This window comes from Rhea pennata, chromosome 2 (assembly GCF_028389875.1).
Source record: "Rhea pennata isolate bPtePen1 chromosome 2, bPtePen1.pri, whole genome shotgun sequence".
Lineage (NCBI taxonomy): Eukaryota > Metazoa > Chordata > Aves > Rheiformes > Rheidae > Rhea > Rhea pennata.
In genome coordinates, this window is record NC_084664.1 from 155,991,822 (window position 1) to 156,013,191 (window position 21,370).

The 21,370-nt window shown below is 41.6% G+C and overlaps 1 protein-coding gene across 1 annotated transcript in view; it reads left to right on the forward strand.

The window, feature by feature from the left end:
• Positions 1-21,370, forward strand: part of TG (thyroglobulin) — a 168,504-nt gene that overhangs the window by 43,478 nt on the left and 103,656 nt on the right. Inside the window, exons 22-31 of the mRNA XM_062568427.1 lie at positions 1,026-1,196; positions 4,821-4,943; positions 9,194-9,309; positions 9,942-10,050; positions 11,295-11,492; positions 15,208-15,375; positions 15,953-16,018; positions 16,735-16,815; positions 18,670-18,807; positions 20,417-20,590. Of these exons, the coding sequence (XP_062424411.1) occupies positions 1,026-1,196; positions 4,821-4,943; positions 9,194-9,309; positions 9,942-10,050; positions 11,295-11,492; positions 15,208-15,375; positions 15,953-16,018; positions 16,735-16,815; positions 18,670-18,807; positions 20,417-20,590 (1,344 nt within the window). The remainder of the gene's footprint in view (positions 1-1,025; positions 1,197-4,820; positions 4,944-9,193; positions 9,310-9,941; positions 10,051-11,294; positions 11,493-15,207; positions 15,376-15,952; positions 16,019-16,734; positions 16,816-18,669; positions 18,808-20,416; positions 20,591-21,370) is intronic.

The following is a 21,370-nucleotide window of genomic DNA, read 5'->3' on the forward strand; positions in this document are numbered from 1 at the left end:
TAGAAACATCTTATGTAGGTTTACTGACATTTTCGTGATCCCTAATAAAGTCTTGTCTTGTCTAGCTCCTTCCCCTGCTTCAGTACAAATACTTGTTAGAAATCAGCTATTGATTGATCTGTTAACTAAAGGTGGCGTTTAAATGAGCTTACATGAGCTATATTTGAACACAGTTCTACAAAGGAAGTTCATTTCCAGTTTAGTCTGCAGCGTTAGCCTTTGAGTAAAAATAAAAGTAAGTAGTGAGATTGATTTTCCTAATAGTATCAGCAAGTAAACAAACTGTTTTGCTGTTTTTAATTTATGTCTTAGGTGAGATGAAAAGCAGGTATATGGTAATATACCCTTTATTGAACCATGAGTTAGCTTGTGACTAAAGAAGACCTTAGGCTCAGGTTTCCACGTCAGCTGTTTCCAGTGTACATACTGGACTCCTATACTTACAGTATGGTCACTCCTTGGGTAAAGTCTAAAGACTTTGAGTTAGCTGCCATGTGAAAAAGGAAAGTATTGACTCAAGAACACAGCACAGGAAGGTCAGAGGGCTGAAGTGTTCGGCTCTCTGTTATCCCGTTTTCCTCCCAGAGGTGGTACCTCAGGTGCTAAGGCTGGTTGAGTTGCATGTAGAGATTTCCCAAATTACCTTAGCTCATAGCTCAATGTTTTAAAGTAAAACAATGCTGATGTTGGGACATTTTGATATGCCCAAGTAAGCTCTGCTGGTTCCTTCATATACAGATAGATCACCCTGGCTTCAGCAGCATCTCTGAAGGAGGGCCCTGCAGGCATCAGGGTGGGGAAGCCCATCAGGCTTATGCAACCTGAGGTCCCCTACTGCTGCCTGGATTGTTGTTCAAATTTCCAGATTTCCTTCCCTGTGGAGCTCAGATATCTGATTGCTTCTAAATTTTTAAAAGTTCTGGAATTCAGGAAAATGCTGCTAATTAAAATCATCTTGGTGGCTGGCAGCAAGATCAAACTGTTTTTTTTGTGTGATTTTTGTTTGATTTGTTTACTTGTAACAGGTATCACTTACTGCCAGAGTAATGAGCAGGGTTTACAGTGTGATGAAAATGGCCAGTATAGACCTTCCCAGCAAGACCCTGACACTAAGAAATGGTTCTGCGTCGATAGCTTTGGAATACCGCTGGGCTGGACTGAAGCAGATGATCTGCTTACAGACCGCCAGTGCCTAGGTAAGTGTCAGAAGAATTTTTGGATGCCTTTTGATCCCACATAATGACCTTTTCCTTAAGCCACATTTCTCCTCGGCTTTGTGTTGCTTGATGGCATTGGGTAAGTTTTTTCCTGTAAGAGAAGAGAAAGAAGCAAGTTTCTTGCACCTTGAGATAGCTGACAGCTTTTGATGTATGATCATCTACTCCCAGCTTGGAAGTGTTAAAGAGTTATGTGAGGGCCAATGGGAGAGAAGCAGAATGATGGATTTCCTTGTAAAATTATCGCTCATCAGCGTGCTCATGTGAAATAGTCTATGTTTGAGAATGACCTCCCAGCCATGGCACAATGTCACAGTCTGGGCTGCTGCTGTGCGTTAGGTATCTCACTGGATGAGCATATCCTCGTAATCTGGGGAAATTTGCTTCTGCTTGAACGTAGTTATGAAATGCCCGTTCTCAGGGAGGAATAGTTGGAAAGAAGTTGACCATTGGGTTTCTAAAAATTGTTTGAAAGCATTTACTGACTTAGTGCTTCAATACTCATTTGCAGTGGAACTGAGTTTCAGATGACATGAAATAAAATAGATGGCAAAAAGCTAGGATAGACGGTAGTGCGTTGGAAATCCAAAAAAAGGTTGGAACAAAATAAGATTTTGAGCAAGCTGGGTGTAGTTTGTGTAAGCATATACAAAGCGTAACCACAGAAGTCATCCATCAAACAATTCCCAAACTGCCTGCAATAAGTTCTAACTATGGTTCTCAGTCCCAAAGCATTTGCCTTGCCCCCAAATTAATTTTAAGAAGTTTTTACAAACCATCAGATGATCAGAGTTGAATTTAGTGGAGTATTCTTAGAAACAGAGGTCTTGGTATGCTGTGAATTAGGCAGTGTCTTGTGACAAAGATGCTGAGTGGAAGGGGCATGAAGTGAAAGCCCTTGAGTTGTGAAGAGCTTGCAAAACTATCTTCAGGTAAACGTAGCGTGCTCAGAGATTGCTGATCGTACATATGCGAACGTGAGGCATTGGCCTCCGGTGCTCTCGGTCATTGGCAGTTGGGATGTTTCTCTGGGGAGAGGACTCGGTCACAGCAGAAGCAGAAGCAGGTGACTGGTACTTACCTTGAGCCGTCCTGCTGACAGCAACCCCAATCCTCATAGCACGAGCATTTCTGGATTCTGTCCAGAAAAGAGGACCAAGAAAAACGAGGCTTTTTTTTTTTTTTTTTTTGGGGGGGGGGGGGGGGGGGGGGGGGGATAATGAAGAGACTTTTTTCTTTTTCCCAAGAACATTCTGGGCTTTCAGAAAGCATTATGTAAAGTGAATCTGATTATTTTTATTTTTACTGTATCTTACCCTTTCTAGTTCCCTTAAGTAAATTCAGCATGCAGCAAGACAGCAGGGTCTAAAGACTGATCATGCTTTGAAAAGAGATTGGCTGTAAGGCAGGGTCAATAAATAACCCAACTATTCTGTGTTTCTTGAGACTGCAGTGGAAAGAAGAATTTCCTTTTAAGAATGCACAGTACTAAGCTGTAACAAGCCATATTCACACCTATTTTTCTCACTCTTGTCTTATTTTAAGCCACACTTGCTATCTGTTGCAATAACAGGGATGGGACCTAGAGCTTTGCGCTCCATTAGCACTTGTGCCTGTCATGTGGGATGGAGGAGGAGATCTGCTGTGCACTGAGCTTGTGAAACAGCTGAGTAGCTATATTAGTTTTGAGAAGAGGGCAGTGGTGAACTAATAAGCTCATGAAAATGGGAGCAGGTAGAATATTTTTCATCTTACATTGGTTTTGCTTTTCTGTTTTTTTAATCAAGTAGCTTTATGAGCACGTTTTTATTTTCACCTTATTTTAAAATCAAAATCAAAAAATAAAAGGCAGCTTTTCTGGCAGTTTTTGTGTTTTGTCTGATGTTTGGTTACACTTTCTATTTTCTCTTTACTTTTGTCTCATACTATTGTAGGAGAGAAAATGGAGGCCTGGGATTTTAAGCTTTTAAAAATATCTTTTTTAAGGCATAATTCAAAATAAAGATGAGGACAGTAAAAATAAAAGAAACCCTGCAGACAACACAGCAACACTTTTTTCCAGTTTTATGAACTGTGATTTCTGTTTTTAACCAGACATCACTGCAAATTGCAGATGTAGGAGGAATTCAGTTTAGTGCAGAGTTAGGCTCATGCTTATATTTTGGTCTCCTATATTTTTAGGAAAGAAAAAACTTCCAGCTCTGTATCCATAATTATTCGGTCCTCTTCCCAGATGAGCTAGAGTGCAAGGATTTCTGTGTGTATGTGTGTGCGCATGCACATTGCTAAATGTCTGGCTAGCCCTTATGTTCCTTCCAAGCAGAAATGACAGTTTTATCAAAAGCACCTGCTGACTCAGCCCCTAACAGCAGTGGACATTTGCTTCATATTAGTTCTAACTGTTTTGCTGTGAGGGTACAAATGGCTGTTTAAAAAATTTATCTTTGACTTTTGTTTTGTGGTTTTTCCAGACATTTAAGGGAGAAAGTCAGGCATGAGATCCTCCTGCTGGATCTGCATCTGTGTGCACAAGGGAACGAAAGAATGAGCCTCCAGCTCTTCCACATGCTGATATCTCCAACAGGCTAAGATCTGACCAGGACTCCTGCTGCTTAGGTCTTTTAGGTCTGGGCCAGGCTTTCGACGCAATGAGTCAGAAGCCTGTGTTCATTTGGAGCGCTTAGAGGAGAAGTCTGGTCACCGCAGGGGTGGCAAAAAGTCAACACATCCTTCCTGTCTTTTAATAAGCCATGCTCATGAACAAGTGCTAGTGCATCCACTGGTGGACGCATTGTACCAGAAAACCTTTGCAATACATGTAGTAGCAATCAGAGCAGGGTGGTGGTGATGCCACTGTTTGTCTCTTCAGTACGTATTAGAACCCTCTTAGGGCACAAACTGTATCAGACCTTCCAAAGCTGAAATAGGATATCTCACCCCATTTAGTCACCTGTGGGCTTTGCATCTCCAGACCCCACAAGCTCTTCCCAATTTATAAAGTGTTGCTTGTAGGTTGCTTGTTGGACATTTAGATGCAGTGAGTCCAATCCATAGAGAGTAGATAACAGTAGGGTTTGGTACATAAAGTACAAGTCTAAAGTTAAAGGTTGAATGAGTTAGAAAGGAGCATTAGGGCTATACTACCCTGGATACATCCCTGAGCTTGAAGCCAGTGGGGACTGCCAGTGTTATGCTGCTATACATGAGTAATAAGGCTCCTAGATTCTGGTTCTGGTCAACTTCCGTTGGAGCTAGCTCTTATTTCAGTGCCTGTTTTGCAGAACGTTGATATCTCCATTGGCTCGTTGGTTATGTGCCATGGACAAGTAATGGGAGATGGCTGGTCTGCTGTTGGAAGTGAAGTCTCACTTGCAATATAAACCCTCAACCCACCCCGACTAGTTGTTTTATAAAGATCTTGTGACAAAATTTGGCAGAGTAGAAGTTATATCCTCAGTCGAGCTGTTTTCTGCATTGTCAGTGAATTTAACTAGTTCATTTAATGAGCAAGTCTACAAAAATCTTGTTTTTTTTCTTTTTTCCAGCTGAAGTTGTCCTTGTCTGTCTGAAGCATTGGAACTGATTATAGTATCTGTTTTACAGTGCTCAGAAATTTTGACAGAGTCCCTGCCTCCAGACTCATTCATGGGTCAGAAAGGGCTGAAATTCTTCAGTCTCAGTCATTTGGAGGAGACCTGCAAAGTCCAGTTTTACACTGTATTTCAGGTAAAGAAAGCTCTCAGCAAATCTGCAAATACAGCATTAACAGTAATTGAGAAGAATCATTTTACATGGTGGACATACGCTATATTCCTAGAAAAATGATGTTTCTAGCAGCTCAGCACCAACTCATTGCAAACTGTTTACACTTTTGGTGACCTTGGTTCAGGAAGAGATTGCTCTTGCTTTCCAGAAAAGTCCTCTCACTTCATGTACAGCTTTAGGCAAATCTTCCGACTTTAAAACCAGATGGTATAGTTTGCAGTACGGATGAGGGCCAAGATTCAAACCAGGAAATATTCATTAACTTTTCAGATGTGCAAAGGAAAGATAAGGTGTTCAGCACGTTTGAAAACTAAAGTCTTCAGTGCTTCCCAAAGTAGTGGCATATACTTGCGTGTACAAGAAAAATTGGAATCATAGAATCAGTAAGGTTGGAAGAAACCTCTGGAGATCATCCAGTCCAACCTTCCCGTTCACCAGGGGCACCTAGAACATGGTAGACAGGGTTGCATCCAGGCGGGCCGTGAAGATCTCCAGAGAAGGAGACTCCACAACCTCTCTGGGCAACCCGTTCCAGGGCTCCGTCACTCTCACAGGGAAGAAATTCCCCCTCATGGTCGTGTGGAACTCCCTGTGCTTCGATTTCTGCCCATTGCCTCTTGTCCTGTCACATCGGACAACTGAAAAGAGTTTGTCCCCATCCCCTTGACACCCTCCCTTCAGGTACTTGTACACATTGATAAGATCCCCCCTCAGGCTTCTCTTCTTCAGGCTGAAGAGGCCCAGCTCTCGCAGCCGTTCCTCATAGGGCAGGTGCTCCAGCCCTCTGATCATCTTTGTAGCCCTACGCTGGACTCTCTCCAGTAGCTCCACATCTCTCTTGTCCCGGGGAGCCCAGAACTGGACACAGGACTCGAGATGAGGCCTCCCCAGGGCTGAGTAGAGGGGCAGGATCACCTCCCTCGACCTGCTGGCAACACTTTTCCCAATGCACCCCAGGAGACCATTGGCCTTCCAGGCCACAAGGGCACATTGCAGCTCATGGTCAACTTGTCGTCCTCCAGCACTCCCAGGTCCTTCTCTGCAGAGCTGCTCTCCACAAGGTCAGCCCCCAGCTTGTCCTGCTACCTACGGTTATTTTTCCCTCGGTGCAGGCTGCCCTTGCCCTTGTTGAACCTCATGATGTTCCTCTTTGCCCAGTTCTCCAGCCTGTCCAGGTCTCTCTGAATGGCAGCACAACCTTCAGGTGTGTCAGCCACTCCTCTCAGCTTGACATCATCCACAAACTTGCTGAGGAGGCACTCTGTCCCCTCATCCAGGTCATTGATGAAGAAGTTGAACAGGATGAGACCCAGGACTGAGCCCTGGGGGATGCCACTAGCCACAGGCCTCCAGGTAGACTCTACGCCACTGATGACGACCCTCTGACCTCTGCCTTTCAGCCAGTTCTCAATCCACCTCACTGTCCACTCGTCTAACCCATGCTTCCTGAGCTTATCTGGGAGGCTGTTATGGGAGACAGTGTCAAAAGCCTTGCTGAAGTCAAGGGACACAACGTCCACTGCTCTGCCCTCATCTACCCAGCCAGTCATTCTGTCATGGAAGGCTATCGGATTGGTTAAGCGATATTTCCCCTTGGTGAATCCATGCTGGCTACTCCTGATCACCTTCTTTTCTTCCATATGCTTGGAGATGACATCCAGAAGGAGCTTTTCCATCACCTTTGCAGGGATGGAGGTGAGTCTGATGGGACCATATTTGCCTGGCTCCTCCTCCTTGCCCTTCTTGAAGACTGGAGTGACATGGGCTTTCTTCCAGTCCTCAGGCACCTCTCCAGGACTTTTCAAAGATGCTGGGGAGCGACTTGGCAGTAACATCCGCCAGCTCCCTCAGTACCTGTGGGTGCATCCCATCCGGGCCCATGGATTTGTGGATGTCTATCCTGCCCAGAAGGTCTCTAATCCTATCGTCCTCAACGAAAGGAAAGTCTTCCCTCACATCCAGGCTGCAGGACTCCTGGGGGCTGCCCTTAGCAGTGAAGACTGAAGCACAGAAGGCATTCAGTAATTCTGCCTTCTCTGTACCCTTCGCCACTAGGGCCCCTGCCCCATTCAGTAGCGGGCCCGGATTTTCCCTAGTTCTCCTCTTGCTGCTGATGTATTTGGAGAAGCCCTTCCTGTTGTCCTTGACATCCCTTGCCAGACTCAATTCCAGCTGGGACTTAGCCCTTCCTCGCAGCATCTCTACATACTCTGGCTGCATTCCTATAGTTTTCCCAAGCAGCCTGTTCCCTCTCCCACATTCTGTGTACTTTCTTCTTCTGTCTGAATTTGGCCAGGAGTTCCTTGCTCACCCATGCAGGTCTCCTGCCCCTTTTGCTGCACTTCTTACTCACAGGGGTGCACCGCTCTTGAGCTTGGAGGAAGGGATGTTTGAACACTAGCCAGCTCTCCTGGACCCCCCTTCCTTCTAGGGCCTTAACCCATGGGATTGCTCCATTTAGGTCTCTGAAGAGCCCAAAGTCCACTCTCCTGAAGTCCAGGGTTGCAGTCATGCTTGTTGCCTTACTTCTTTCCTGTTGGATCCTGAACTCCACCATCTCATGGTCACTGCAGCCAAGGCTGCCCCCAGTCTTCACATCTCTAACCAGTCCTTCTCTGTTGGTAAGGACAAGATCCAGCAGGACACCCTTCCTTGTAGGCTCCTTCACCATTTGTGACAGGAAGTTATCATCGATGCATTGCAGGAGCCTCCTGGATTAAAATTACTTTTGTTTATGTCAGATACTTTAAGGATTGCAAAGGTATTTCTATGCAGAATTTTACACTGTATGTATTTATCATTATTATTACATGAAGGGAATTTCTTCCCTGTGAGAGTGACAGAGCAGTGGACCAGGTTGCCCAGAGAGGTTGTGGAGTCTCCTTCTCTGGAGATCTTCAAGGCCCGCCTGGATGCAACCCTGTCCACCATGCTCTAGGTGACCCTGGTGAGCGGGGAGGTTGGACTAGATGATCTCCAGAGGTCCCTTCCAACCTTACTGATTCTATGATTCTATCACATTTGGATGCATCATGTTTTCTGGTTTATATTGATTTAATATCATCTAAAGTTGGGGGAATTGTAACACTGCTTTCAGAGAGCTTTGGATCAATGCCTGCCTCATGTCTCCTAATGCTCAGATTTCTGAAGAGAGGCAAAGGTTTACAATTGCTTTCAAAATAAAAACAACCTGATGGTAATAACACAGTTGGCTTCTTTGCAGGGCAGAAGTCACAGAAGTTTGACAAAGTCAATGTCTCGTATCACATACCCTAGTCTAGCTGCAGTAGCTAGCTCTCAAGCTAAGAGATGAATTTGAGAAGTCTTGTGTGTTACTAGAATGATTTTTTTTGCACCTAATTATCCCCTAGGTGTCTACTGCAGGGTTTCTTGCGCCTTCCTCTGAAATAACCTGAACCAGAGACCCACAAAAACAAGACATTGACATGAGTGGACTGTGAGCGTGAATGCAGGGAGGGAAAGATGCCCTTTTGGCAAGCAATCTGACTTAGTATGTGTGGCCTATGATTTATTATAAGCTACTGTGAATTAAGTTAAGATTGTGTTTTGAATTGCATTAGCAAAGTCTCTGTTGGGAAATAAGAAATAAATTTATATTTGCCTGGCAGTTCTACTTTTAAAATGTTTTTGTTGAGTTACTTACTGATTGCAAGGGTTAACTCTTCCATCTCTGTTCCCCTGCAAAGCTGGACAGCTTTGTTTAGATTTATGATGATATTTTGGTCTAATGTGGCTGACTTTGTATTAAAGAGATTTGGAAACAATCCCACATCCTGCTGTAGGAGCAGAGCTATGGGAGCAAGTAGTGGTGTCACCATCTGCCTGCCTGCCATGGAGTTAGTCTTGCATAAACACGATGGCAAAGTGGTTCATGCAACTGCTCTCTGGCTGCCTCAGGCCAAATCATCCAGCAGATGTTAAACACTTGAGTAGGTGGTTAGACCTAACTCAGCTGTTTGTATCAGGGGATGAAGAATGTCTAAACAAGTTTTTGTACCAATTAAATTTGATTTAAAAACCTGTGCTGGTGCTAAAATAGCTGAAAGCTAAAGTTCATTTGCCCAGTGAAACTCATGTGCTTGCAGTCTGATATAGGTATGAAAAATAAACGACACCAAACAGTGGAATTTGTAGCTGGAATTGTGTATGTGAAAGGCTGAGAAACGTAAGGTTTCTTTTCTGGTTTTCAGACTGCGAGAAGGAAGAAACATGTGGTTTTGCAACTGTGACTTCTGCTGATACTCAAATTTTGTGTGAATTATACAGTGCTGCTGAAGTCAACTTCAACTGCACTGCATCTGAACTGGTAAATATGGTGATATTTAAAAGTGTGTGTTTAACATAATGCTATAAGTTCCGTTTAAGTAGAAAGCACCACAAAAGAATAACAGGCTGTTACCTGGCTTACTTGGATGATGCTTTTCATTAGGGTAGTAACAAATTTCTGGCAAGTTGGTAGAGAACTACACGCAGAATTTCCCAGAAGGGACATTTAAATTCCTCCATGTTGTCCTGAAACACCACACACCGCTCTTGCTTGTTTTTTAAAACATGCTGAACTCCCAGAGTCTAGAGATCAAGCTAATTTAGAACGGACGGGGGATTCATTTGACTAGTCAAACCCAGAAGTATCCAGGTCACTAATCAGGTTACCCAAAGCAGTCATTTCTCAATCGCTTCTTATAGGCCAGGATTTGAATCACGTACTCTTCAGCACGTCTCGTTAGCAGCTCCCTATCCCCTACTCTTTATATGCCTCAAAGTAGCACTGAAGAGTTGAGATCTGTCTGACAGAATAGAAAGCATCAGCCCTGGGCCTGACAGAATTGCACTGGCTGCAAAGTGTGTGCACTAATTCCTCCCCCTCTCAGTTTCTGACTAAGAAAGGAAAATGGCTTTTCCATGCATTTATTGTGCATGTCTTATTTTCTGTCCCAGGTGCAAGGTGTCCTGGGGAGCTCTGCTGCCACTGGCGTTGGCCATCTCAGCTGCCTGCTTAACATTCGAAATCAAGAGGGGGACGCCCTGACGGTCTATTTGAAGAAAGGTACCAGATGCAAGTCAGTGGTCTGATGTTTGACTGCTGTGCTCGAATTTATGGGTATTTTTACATAGGAGGGTGATGATAAAAGTGAGGGGATCATCTTTATTCAGGAGGACACAAGTCTTTTCAGAGCTAAACACTGAACAGTAGCCCAGCAACCTCAGCAAATCTTCCCTTCAGGGATGTTCCTATAAATAAGGAATACTGCTTTTATAAGCCATTCTGATAGCTTTTTCTGGCAGATAATCCTACAAACACTCAAATTCTATCAAGTGCATCTTTATTTTGTATAATATTCTATTGTATTATGTTTTATTTCTTTATTGAACAGTTTGCTATATAATTATATAAGGCATTATTGCAAACAAACTTCTATATTATTTAACAGTTTAGATTCATTTAGACTATAAGCTGTCCTACTAATATGCCAGTTGAGAAATATCATGCTCTCCAGTGAGACCCAAAGTAATTCAACTGAACTAATGAATGCTGCATGGGATTTTTTTTTTATTTGCTTGTTTTTTTTAACTTTACTGTGATTAATCCCTTTGTATGTTCCATCTATGGTCTGTATGCCAAAGTTTCAACATAAGATAAAACAACCAAAACCAGAATTTAAGTCAAAACACTCTGTTGTCACTGGTTTCCTTTTATTTCTTTCCACACCTCTGAGTTCACATTTATTAAAAATCATAATAATAAAAAACTAAGTCTCACTTGAAACAAGACAAGTCCTCTGAACTCATTATAATCAACACTGACACCAGGTCTACTCTAAATTTCTGTTGATGTTGATAATTAGTTCCAGGCTGGATGAATTGTGGCCTCTTATGTAGGTGGTTAGTCCACAGAAACCATAATTGTATACGCTGTTATGCTCCCAAATTATGCTTTTAAATTTTTTAATCAGATAAATTTGTTTTATTTCTACCTGGATGTAGTTTATTGTAGTGCATGAAAGTACAATATTGCCAGTCTATTTCCATACATCAAATTAGGAGTTCTTTGCTGGTACAATGACCTGTTTTTTCCTACCCTGGCATTCTAATAATCTATCCAGATATAATTGCACTAAACCATTTAGTGATCTTATCTCACATTTGAAACCCAGAGTTCAGAAAAGGATTTTTTTAAGGTTGAGCTGTTATCATAAAACTTTCAACCAGCCTCAGTCTGCAGGCAGTCTGAAAGCATCACGTCTCCTCCTGAGCTCTTCTGAATATTTCTTTCCTGTTCTGTCTACCCAGGACAAGAATTTAACTCATCTGGACTCAAGACCTTTGAAAGGACTAATTTTCAGAACGTGCTTTCTGGTGTGTATCAATCCCTGGTGCTCTCAGCAGCCAGCACATCTCTGACTGACATGCAGCTTTTCTGTCGGCAGACTTGCAGCAGGGACTCTTGCTGTGATGGCTTCATCTTGAGTCAGATTGCGCTTGATGAAGGTATTGTATAAGCAATGCAAAATTAAAAACAAAATTGCAGGAGAAAACTAACGCTAACGAGTAAGCGAAAAAACTCACTGGATGGAACTCGTTTTTGGGCAGAGTCTCATAGAATCATAGAATCAGTAAGGTTGGAAGGGACCCCTGGAGATCAGCTAGTCCAACCTCCCCACTCAGCACGGGCACCTAGAACATGGTGGACAGGGTTGCATCCAGGCGGGCCTTGAAGATCTCCAGAGAAGGAGACTCCACAACCTCTCTGGGCAACCTGTGCCAGGGCTCCATCACTCTCACAGGGAAGAAATTCCCCCTCATGGTCATGTGGAACTCCCTGTGCTTCGATTTCTGCCCATTGCCTCTTGTCCTGTCACACGGGACAACTGAAAAGAGTTTGTCCTCGTCCCCTTGACACCCTCCCTTCAGGTACTTGTACACATTGATAAGATCCCCCCTCAGTCTTCTCTTCCCCAGGCTGAAGAGGCCCAGCTCTCGCAGCCGTTCCTCATAGGGCAGGTGCTCCAGCCCTCTGATCATCTTTGTAGCCCTACGCTGGACTCTCTCCAGTAGCTCCACATCTCTCTTGTCCCGGGGAGCCCAGAACTGGACACAGGACTCGAGATGAGGCCTCCCCAGGGCTGAGTAGAGGGGCAGGATCACCTCCCTCGGCCTGCTGGCAACACTCTTCCTAATGCAGCCCAGGAGACCATTGGCCTTCTTGGCCACAAGGGCACACTGCAGCTAATGGTCAATCTGTCATCCACCAGCACTCCCAGGTCCTTCTCTGCAGAGCTGCTCTCCACAAGGTCAGCCCCCACCTTGTACTGGTGCCTAGGGTTATTTCTCCCTAGGTGCAGGATCCTGCCCTTGCCCTTGTTGAACCTCATGATGTTCCTCTCTGCCCAGCTCTCCAGCCTGTCCAGGTCTCTCTGAATGGCAGCACAGCCCTCGGGTGTGTCAGCCACTCCTCCCAGCTTGGGATCATCAGCAAACTTGCTGAGGAGGCACTCTGTCCCCTCATCCAGGTCCTTGATGAAGAAGTTGAACAGGATGGGACCCAGGACTGAGCCCTGGGGGACACCACTAGCCATAGGCCTCCAACTAGACTCCATGCCACTGATGTTGACTCTCTGAGCTCTGCCTTTCAGCCGGTTCCCAATCCACCTCACTGACCACTCGTCTAACCCACACTTCCAGAGCTTCTCTAGGAGGCTGTTATGGGAGACAGTGTCAAAAGCCTTGCTGAAGTCAAGGGACACAACGTCCACTGCTCTGCCCTCATCTACCCAGGCAGTCATTAGTCTGCCTCGCACCTACAAAACTATATCTGCCTCTGCATCACGCTTGAGTGCTGTCAAGCTGCTTCTGCATCACAGATGTGTCTGGCATAGGTAGAATTGAGCAATGCCTGGGCCTGGCCCCACATAACAGCCCTCCACTCCTCTGCATGGAGTTTTTGACTTGCAAGGGAGAATAGTTGCCTCACCTGAATTCAGATGTTTGCAGTAAGGAGAAGAAGGTGTGAACTAGGGAGCTGCTCACCCTGCTTACCAGAAGCATTTTGAAACAATGTTTCTTTTGACCTGCTTTATACATCTGCAGTGGGATCAGATGAATCATTCTAAAAATGCTCCTTTCTTTATTTAACTCAGCCTGGTTGCCAGAAGTTGGTGCCTTTCAGCTGACTGGGGAATTAATAGTACCTCCAGACTGCTTGAAGTGTAAATGGAAGCTAACTTCCCTTCTGGAGCAGAAAAAGAAGATATTAAACAAGACATTATGTCAGATTATTGCATGCGGAAAAGTTATAATCTGCTAAATCTGGGTGTCTAGGTAGGACACAGGGTTGGAAGGACTGGGATTGACAGAGTGCTTGAAGCATTCAGTGAGCAAGTGTTCCTGTCTGTTCTACCTTTCCAGCAGTAAAACAATATCTTTTCTAGTAGTAAGAATTTGCCATGCTTTCATATTTCCTTTCTTCCATATGCTTATCTACAGGTTTACATATACATATGTCGCCCCTTACATACACTATAGATACATTTAAATAAAAGAAACTCACCCTTCTTCACCAAACACAACAAGTAGAAATAAAATACTAACAAATTTCTGAAATTAAATTCCATATTCTGTCGTCATTTCTCACATTGACAAATGCCTTACTTGCTCAAGGACATCAGTAAAATTCTTGCTGAAGACAATTCTCCTCAGACAGTGTTCGATTTACAAACTCTAGTATCTTGGATCACATTACCAACTTTTAGAAAATACTCAAGTTAAGGTTGTTTTGCAACCTTAATTTTTCCCCATGGTACATCTAGGCTACAGTCTTAACTCCATAGGTGTAGCTTATTACTTTCTACCGGGGTCAGTCTTTATGCATTGTAGAAGATGTATTTGTTCAGGATCGAATATAATTCTTGGCTTTACACACGTTTTCAGCTGTGACTTTTCTGGAGGTGTAACTCCTGAGAGGAGTCATGTGCATGATGCACAATGTCTCTGTCTTTAATGAAAATCTAAAAAAAGCATCTTTACCAGGACAGATTTTGTTGACAGTGTTTTTAAAGTAACTTTTGGTATAAAATGCCAAGATGAACAATTCTCGATGTTTTCAGTCCTTTTTAATATACTAGCAGTTTTATTGGCAATATAGCAAGTTTACTGCTTCATATTTGCAAGTTAAAGTTCACAACGTTTAGATTTTATTTCTGCTTCTCGTTGGGGCTTTGGCCCCTGTCATTTTAGTTGCGTGAATACCAGTAAATAATGGAGCTACATACCAGGAATATGTTCAACACAGCAGTGTTCTAACGAACATTGGACACCTCAGTGTTACTAGCTCAGTTCTTACTCTAGTTGTTCAGCTTATTTCTATGAAAGTCAGGAGCAACAAGCCATCAGTCTAGTTCTTTTCATTAAGGTGTTTGAAAAGAGGAAGAACAAGCAGTTAATGGTTAGCCTGAAGATGGGTCAAGTTGCAATTTCCTTGTCCAAGTAAAGGCACGGGCATTAGTCAGACTAGTATTTTATTAAAAAAACATAGCTCATTCAGCCTCTCATGTACCCAGTGCATAAAGAAATCAGAGGGCATTGTAAAACCATAGAAATGGCTGAACTGCGACAGCGGGTACGAAGCAAGAGTTGAGTGTTTCTAGACGTTATGGGAACAGACTGAGCGCCAGCACACCTGGTTTCTAATGATGCTTGTTCCCCAGCCTCGTGCTATAGCACTGGGGAGACTCATGCCTGTACTGGCTGAAATGAGGCACCGATCCAGGAAGCCATCTCAGTTAAAATATATGTGTTGCGTTGGTTCAGAGCCCAAGATTGCAAGACCACTAAAACACTGAACATGTCTCTCTGGTCCTATAAAGTGCCTAGAAAACTGTTGGGTATTATCAGATAATAGTAATAGTATTTTAAGTGGTAATAGTATGTGCTTGAAATCTCTGAGAAGCAAGTTATAAATGTTTGTTTTAAATAAGAATATTTAATATTAGTGGTCCAGTTTGAAAGCTTGGCTCTGATTTTCTTTTTGAGTAGCAATACTCACAATACTGGCAAGAGTAGCCATCTTACGGAAGCAGATTCAATTAACATTTATGGAAAGTGTTGGGATGCTTGGATGAAAAGCACTCTATTTAAAACAAAACAAAATAAATGGAAAATAAAAGCGTTATTGGAGAGACACAACTTTCTTTTTGTCCAAACCTAGGTACCATTTTGTGTAGTTTGATGAGTTACCCAGATGTACTGCTCTGCAATGCAGATGACTGGAGTCCAACAGCAAAGTCCATCAGAGACGGAATATGCAAAGGTGTGAGCTATGACGAAAAAGAGAGGATGTTTTCCTTCACTCTCGGAGGACAAATATTCAGTGGAAGTACGTCAATGAGTCATCTCAATTTACATTGATTTTTTTTCTATAAACTCTGCCTTTTTCACCAGTTCATTCTTGTACTTGTTCAGTGAATTTTTCTCAGATAAATCTGTATCTGTAATATATATAATAATATGTCATATGTGTAATGTATAAGAGAATAAAAACACTCTAATCAGATGCATTGTTAGAGGGACCCCTTCATGCTTTACTGTAGGAAGAGTAATGAAAATTAAGAATGTGTTACTTCAGTACATTACCTTGCAACACTCCAATTTTTAATTCATACAGATTCAAGCTAATAATCTGAAATAAAGATGAACTTTGGAGCAAAGACAAAAAGGGATTTGCTCAGCATCACACAGAAAAAGCAATATTGGAAAACGAATTTAAGTTTTGGCAACTTGGGATGCAGAATAACATGAGAATGCCTTGGCGCTTCTTCCTCTAGGGTCTTTGCATTGTAGATAAGGTGATACATAGTCTAGTGATGTGCTTGTAATGTAATTTCTCAGCATTTTAATACTATCTGTTTGTTTAATTTTATTGGCTACTGTAACAAAACTTTTTTCTTTGTTAGCTTTTAATTTGGCAGAAGAGAGAGAAAGAAATTTGACCACTTTTCAGCACGTTTATCTGTGGAGAGGTGAGTTATTTCATAGGACTGATTATAAAAGCTTATCATGAAGCACAACAGGCAGTGGCAACTAAGTAATCTGTAAATACCGCCTTTTAAATTGGAAGTATCATTCTGACTTTATTTTATACCATCCAAAATGAGATGCTGCTTGAGCCTTTTCTAAGGCAGACAAGTGTTACCTGGAGTAATTCTGCTTTTGTCAGGTTCATGACATGGGGGCAAATCCTTGTATCTGAGAAAAAAACATGATTTATGTTTTTTAATATCCATGAAAGATGATATTAGGGAGATGCTTGCCTTTATCTCAGTTGCCAGATACCACAACAGTTTGGCGTTTTATAGGTAACTAGATGTGTTATCCTTATTAGCTTGAGTTGCTTTTAGCAAGCTTGGTGTTCGAATGTCACAACTTATTTAGCAGGGCCTCTGTAAATGATTTGTGCTACTGCTCTAGAAATACACACACAGCTTCCAGAGCCCTGATGCTGAATGCATAGTGATTATGGATATAACATTTGCTTTTGTCATCCAGAGTGCTTTGGTTTTACCTAGTTACATGTAGATGTTGTTAGTCATATTTGATTCATCAGCTACTGGAACTTCAGGATTTTTCTAGTACTACTCGATAGTTTTTGCTAATGTTAAGGAATGCAGAATGAGCTTGTGTTGTGGAAGAAAAGTAAACAGAGTAAATATTAACTTTAATTCCTGTTGCATTCTAGGCTCAGATATGGTCACCCGGATTAAAACCTCTGCGTGTGATGCTGCTGCTTTCAGGATGGAGAATGACCTAATGTTACCAGGTATTACAGCAAGGGCAAACAGAGAAAGCAGCAAAAGATAGTGTAGGGAGGTGCAGAATTTAACCAGAGAATATCATTTATTGTCATATGTGTATCATAATGATTCAGATACTGTCAAGCCAAAGAATTTCTCTTATGTAGGGAATAGGATACAAGTTATGAGAAAAATGTGCAAAATATGTCTACTGCAAGTAGCTCCAGGAATTCATTCTGGAAATGAAAGTGTTAAAATGTTCTTTGATAGCTTGTTCTTTCTGGCTTAATGAACTGTAAAGACTCAAGAAATGTTATTTGGTTCAGAAAAACTTTCAAATAAACCCGGGGTCAAATTCTTAGCTGGTTTACATGGACATATTGACAGCTATTACAAGACCATAAATACTTAAAGGAAATTAAGGGCAAAATTGAAGTCATAGGCATTTCTTCCATGCATGTTGCATGTGAGGGGTCTGTTAGGTTCCTCTGTTATTCCAGTGTCTGCTCTTGCTTACACTAATGTGTATCCCGAGTCATTTGTGTTAAGTTACTAGAGCTCCTTTGCGCATCAGCAGCTTAATCACAAGAGAAAGAGCAGTGGAGGTTGATGAGAGTGTTCTGGTTCATCTCAAAAGAACTGTGATCTTTACTGAAAACCTTTTATGGATACCTGAGTATATGATTTAATATGTGTAAAATGCTAATACAAAGTGAATTGCTAATTTTGCTTTTGCAATTTGAATAGAAGGTAAAATTCCCGTTTACCTAGTGGTGCTCCTGTACAATTACTGCTATTTTAAAGTCGAGACTTAAAAGTGAGAAATAACTGTGCTTAATGTGTTGGGTGAAATTCTCTTGCATTTACCTGCCAAGGCGTGAGTGCAGGCCCCCAGGGTTCTCCATTTTCCTTGCTGAAGCTGATGATATCATTAAAGTCTAGTTATGTAAGGAATGCAGCTTTTTCCTCCATGCTTTAGGTATTCGACATGACACAAACTGTTTCAAAAGAAACTGAAGGCTTGAAATTAAGTCTTGAGAGGTAATGAGACTTGTAAGTCACCCTTTAAAAAGGGTTAATTATGGACACGTTTGGGAAAATATCTGCAGAGCTTTTGTTACTTCATGATCATGTTTAGCGCACATGGTAATATATATTGATTATTTTCTGATAGAAAATGCAAGACCACTGTGCATTCTCAGCACGTCAGCAAATGCTTCAATATTTCAGCTGCAACTGCGAGCGTCTTGCTTTTCCATTTTTTTGTTTTTGCTTGGTTATTTCAATATGTCTAGTATTAAATAACAGGAAACTCCCGCTATGCTAGATTAACTAGTGATGAGACGTGCTGATAGCATGTGATAAATACGAAAGTGTTTATGAAGAAACTGGCAAAAGATCAGTGAAGAGTGTCCATTTCGCTGAATGCTTTATGTGGACTCTTATTTAGAGAGATTGATTTTTAAAAAGCCTGGAATAGTTAAGGTCAGTTCAGAGGCAATTCGAGTCAGGTATAATAGCTGTATGCACATCTAAAAGTCAGAGACAGGGGACAGAAAGGAATTATTTAATATGGTCTGTGAGTGCATAAGTAAGAGAAAAGAGATTAAATGACTGTAGGAAATATTAAGTCTGTTAAGAAAATGTTTAGCACTGCGGGATGGAAAAATTTCCCAAGAGAACGTAGAGGAACTGCTGTATTTAGGATTAATAAAACTAGACTGATTCAACCCAACTGTTGTACCCTAACCATAGAAAATCATTGCAGATGTTTTAGTGTGAAATGAAGAATCTTATATGAATGACCTTCACTAATTCCAAGTTGTAATTAAGTTTTTGCAGACTTGAGCCTTTTTTTTTGTTTTTGTTTGAATCTTCAGATTCCACAAAAGATCTTTTCTACCTAATGGACAACAGCCTGATAGAAAGTGACCAAAACTCTTCTCTCCCTTACCAGCAGTATTGGGTCTTCAGGCAGAAGTATTCAGCAGAGGAGGCTATACTTTGGTGTCTCACACGTAAGAAATCCTGGAGACAGTTTTTCTGTAGGATAATAAGGAAATAATGATTAACTGAAGTCTTTCAAATAAGTATTATAATCGTGACTAGTAGAAACTTTGGATTTAGGGATTTTTCATGGGCAAAACACAAAGTTTTCATTGAAATAAGATATTATGATCTCCAGCTACATTGAAGTTCCTAATGTGGCCCCAGCTCTTCCTCACAAACTTTGTCTGATGTGGCAGAAGGGATACCCGTCATTCATCGCCGGGGTATCTCTGTAGAAGATACAGCTTAGGCAATAAGATGCTGTTCTTGCAGTGCACCCACCCCTTTTCTCCCTCTGCCTCCAATAGATGACACAGAGGTATAAAAACAAGAAAGTTAAGCATTCAGCTGTTTGATGTTAACAATAATCTGATATGATGGATGGAGAAGAGTTTCCAGCTCTGACCACTGGGAAGGCAAAACGAAGAGCACTATTCAGGGCACCTACATCGCTCTAAGAAGTCAGTAGAGCTGTGCCTATTTAAAATGAAACATTGACATATATGCTTACAGAATTGGGTCCTACAGTCATTGCCACAGTAATTAAGAAGTGTGATAGATTATTTTATTTCTTTTTCTGAAAAAAATTGTCCCGAATGGCTTGAAATGAAAGAAAATTGCTCTGGGAAAAATCTCAATGCAAATCACTACAAGTAAATGGCTTTTACAGTTGATTCATGAAAAGTTATATGTATATACTATTATATATTCGTGTGTGATATGAACATTTCAAAAGCAAATTTTGCAAAAACTTGGTTAAACATTTTAGAAAATATTTTTTTAATATATTTTTTATTCTTTTAAGGAAATGAGATCCACAGGTGATACAGAGTTCTTTTATGATTGTAGAGTTTTCATATTAAATTTGCTTATAAAACAAAAGAATTCTTTTTGTATTTTTTTTAACAAAGCATGATGTTAAGTTTGGTCCTTATATACTGCAAAGTGCATCTGCTTTAAACTTAACCTACGGTTTCACACTAAGGAACTTCAGTGGCTGTGTCTGTTCATGAAATTTCCACCCCATACTTGAAATACATTCCTCCCAGTTGTGCTAGTACCCAAGGCTGTCTTGTGAACTGGAGTAGTGAACTGACCTTGGTATGGAGGTGGTTGTTTTTTTCCTATGGATGCTACTATTTAATAGTTGATTTTAATAGTGACCAGTCCAACTTAAACATGATCAGATGTGCTGCTAAAAGGCATGCTGCATTCTGGTGTGAAGAGGCAGGCGGAAGAGCATTAAGCCAACGCTGCTATCACAGCTTCTGTGCTGAACCACAAAGTTAGTGACAGCAGTACCCTGGGTCTATACATGTCACAGCTGGAGGAATTATCTTTCCTAATAACTGTGCTGCCGCACCTTTTCTGTTCTTCTCAAGTAAATCCATTCTTCAGTGTAACTAGAAACAGGATGTGTCCTCATTTCTCTTGCCCTGCATTAGAAAAATACTAATGCATGTTGCTACTGACAGTCGTTTACTGGTTGATAACATTATTGTAGTAAAGACACGAAGTGAGATATAGAGGGGGAAGAGCATGGCTGTGTTCCTAATTCTCAGTGCCTTTGCCTTCTAGGTTGTGAACAAGAAGAGTTTTGCCAGATAGCAGATCTTCAAAATGCCACAGACACATACGTTGTGTGTACTCTCTATCCAGAGGCTCAGGTCTGTGATGGTGACATCGATCAAATACCTGAAAACTGTCGCACTGTTCTACCCTGGCAACCTCAAATGGCATATCATAAAATAGGCAAGTTCTGGGATTTTGGATGTATTATATGAACTGTGTCATTGGCAATGTCTGTTAATGTTTTGAGATGGAAAATCTGAAAATAAGAATGAGTTTAGGGAAGCAATGGTGCAAGGGAAGATGAAGTTGTTCTGCATATATGATTTTTTCATTTCTGCTGTAGGTTAACACTAGTGCTGGAAAGCATCTGTGTTTTTTTAGGTGGCCAAAGTGCTAGTGATCTAACTTCAACTCAGAGTGGAAAGATACTAACCACAAACTCTACTCCTCATCTCAGTTATCCCCAATTTAGGGAGGCCAAGGGTAGCCTAAATAATCTAGACACCAGAAGATCTGTTTCTTTTTGTAATGTGAGTAATATAGGACTGTCATTAGGATGCTTCAAGTCCCATTTTCTACCATTAAAATTTCCCTCGCAGTTAAGCAATAAGAAAATTGAAAGCATGTTCAGCTGGATGTGTTGTTATTATTATCTAGCAAACATGATTATAAACATGTGAATATTAACTTCTGGTCTCTTAGCCCTTGGAGTTCAGTGATTTTTCTCATAGAGCTCTTGAGAGGAGCGAAGGGGACTGAGACAAACAAGTTATCACAGGAATCTATACTTTTTCTGCAAAAAACAAGGGTCCTCTGAACTAAGCTATCAAATCTAATCTTTTAGGGAGAGCCCAAAGTGCAGAACAGATTGAATAATGCATGAACACATACACTGGATTCCCCAACCTGAAATTGTCTGTCAGCTTTTGGACTGAGTGGGAGGGAGTCAGGGTGGTAAAG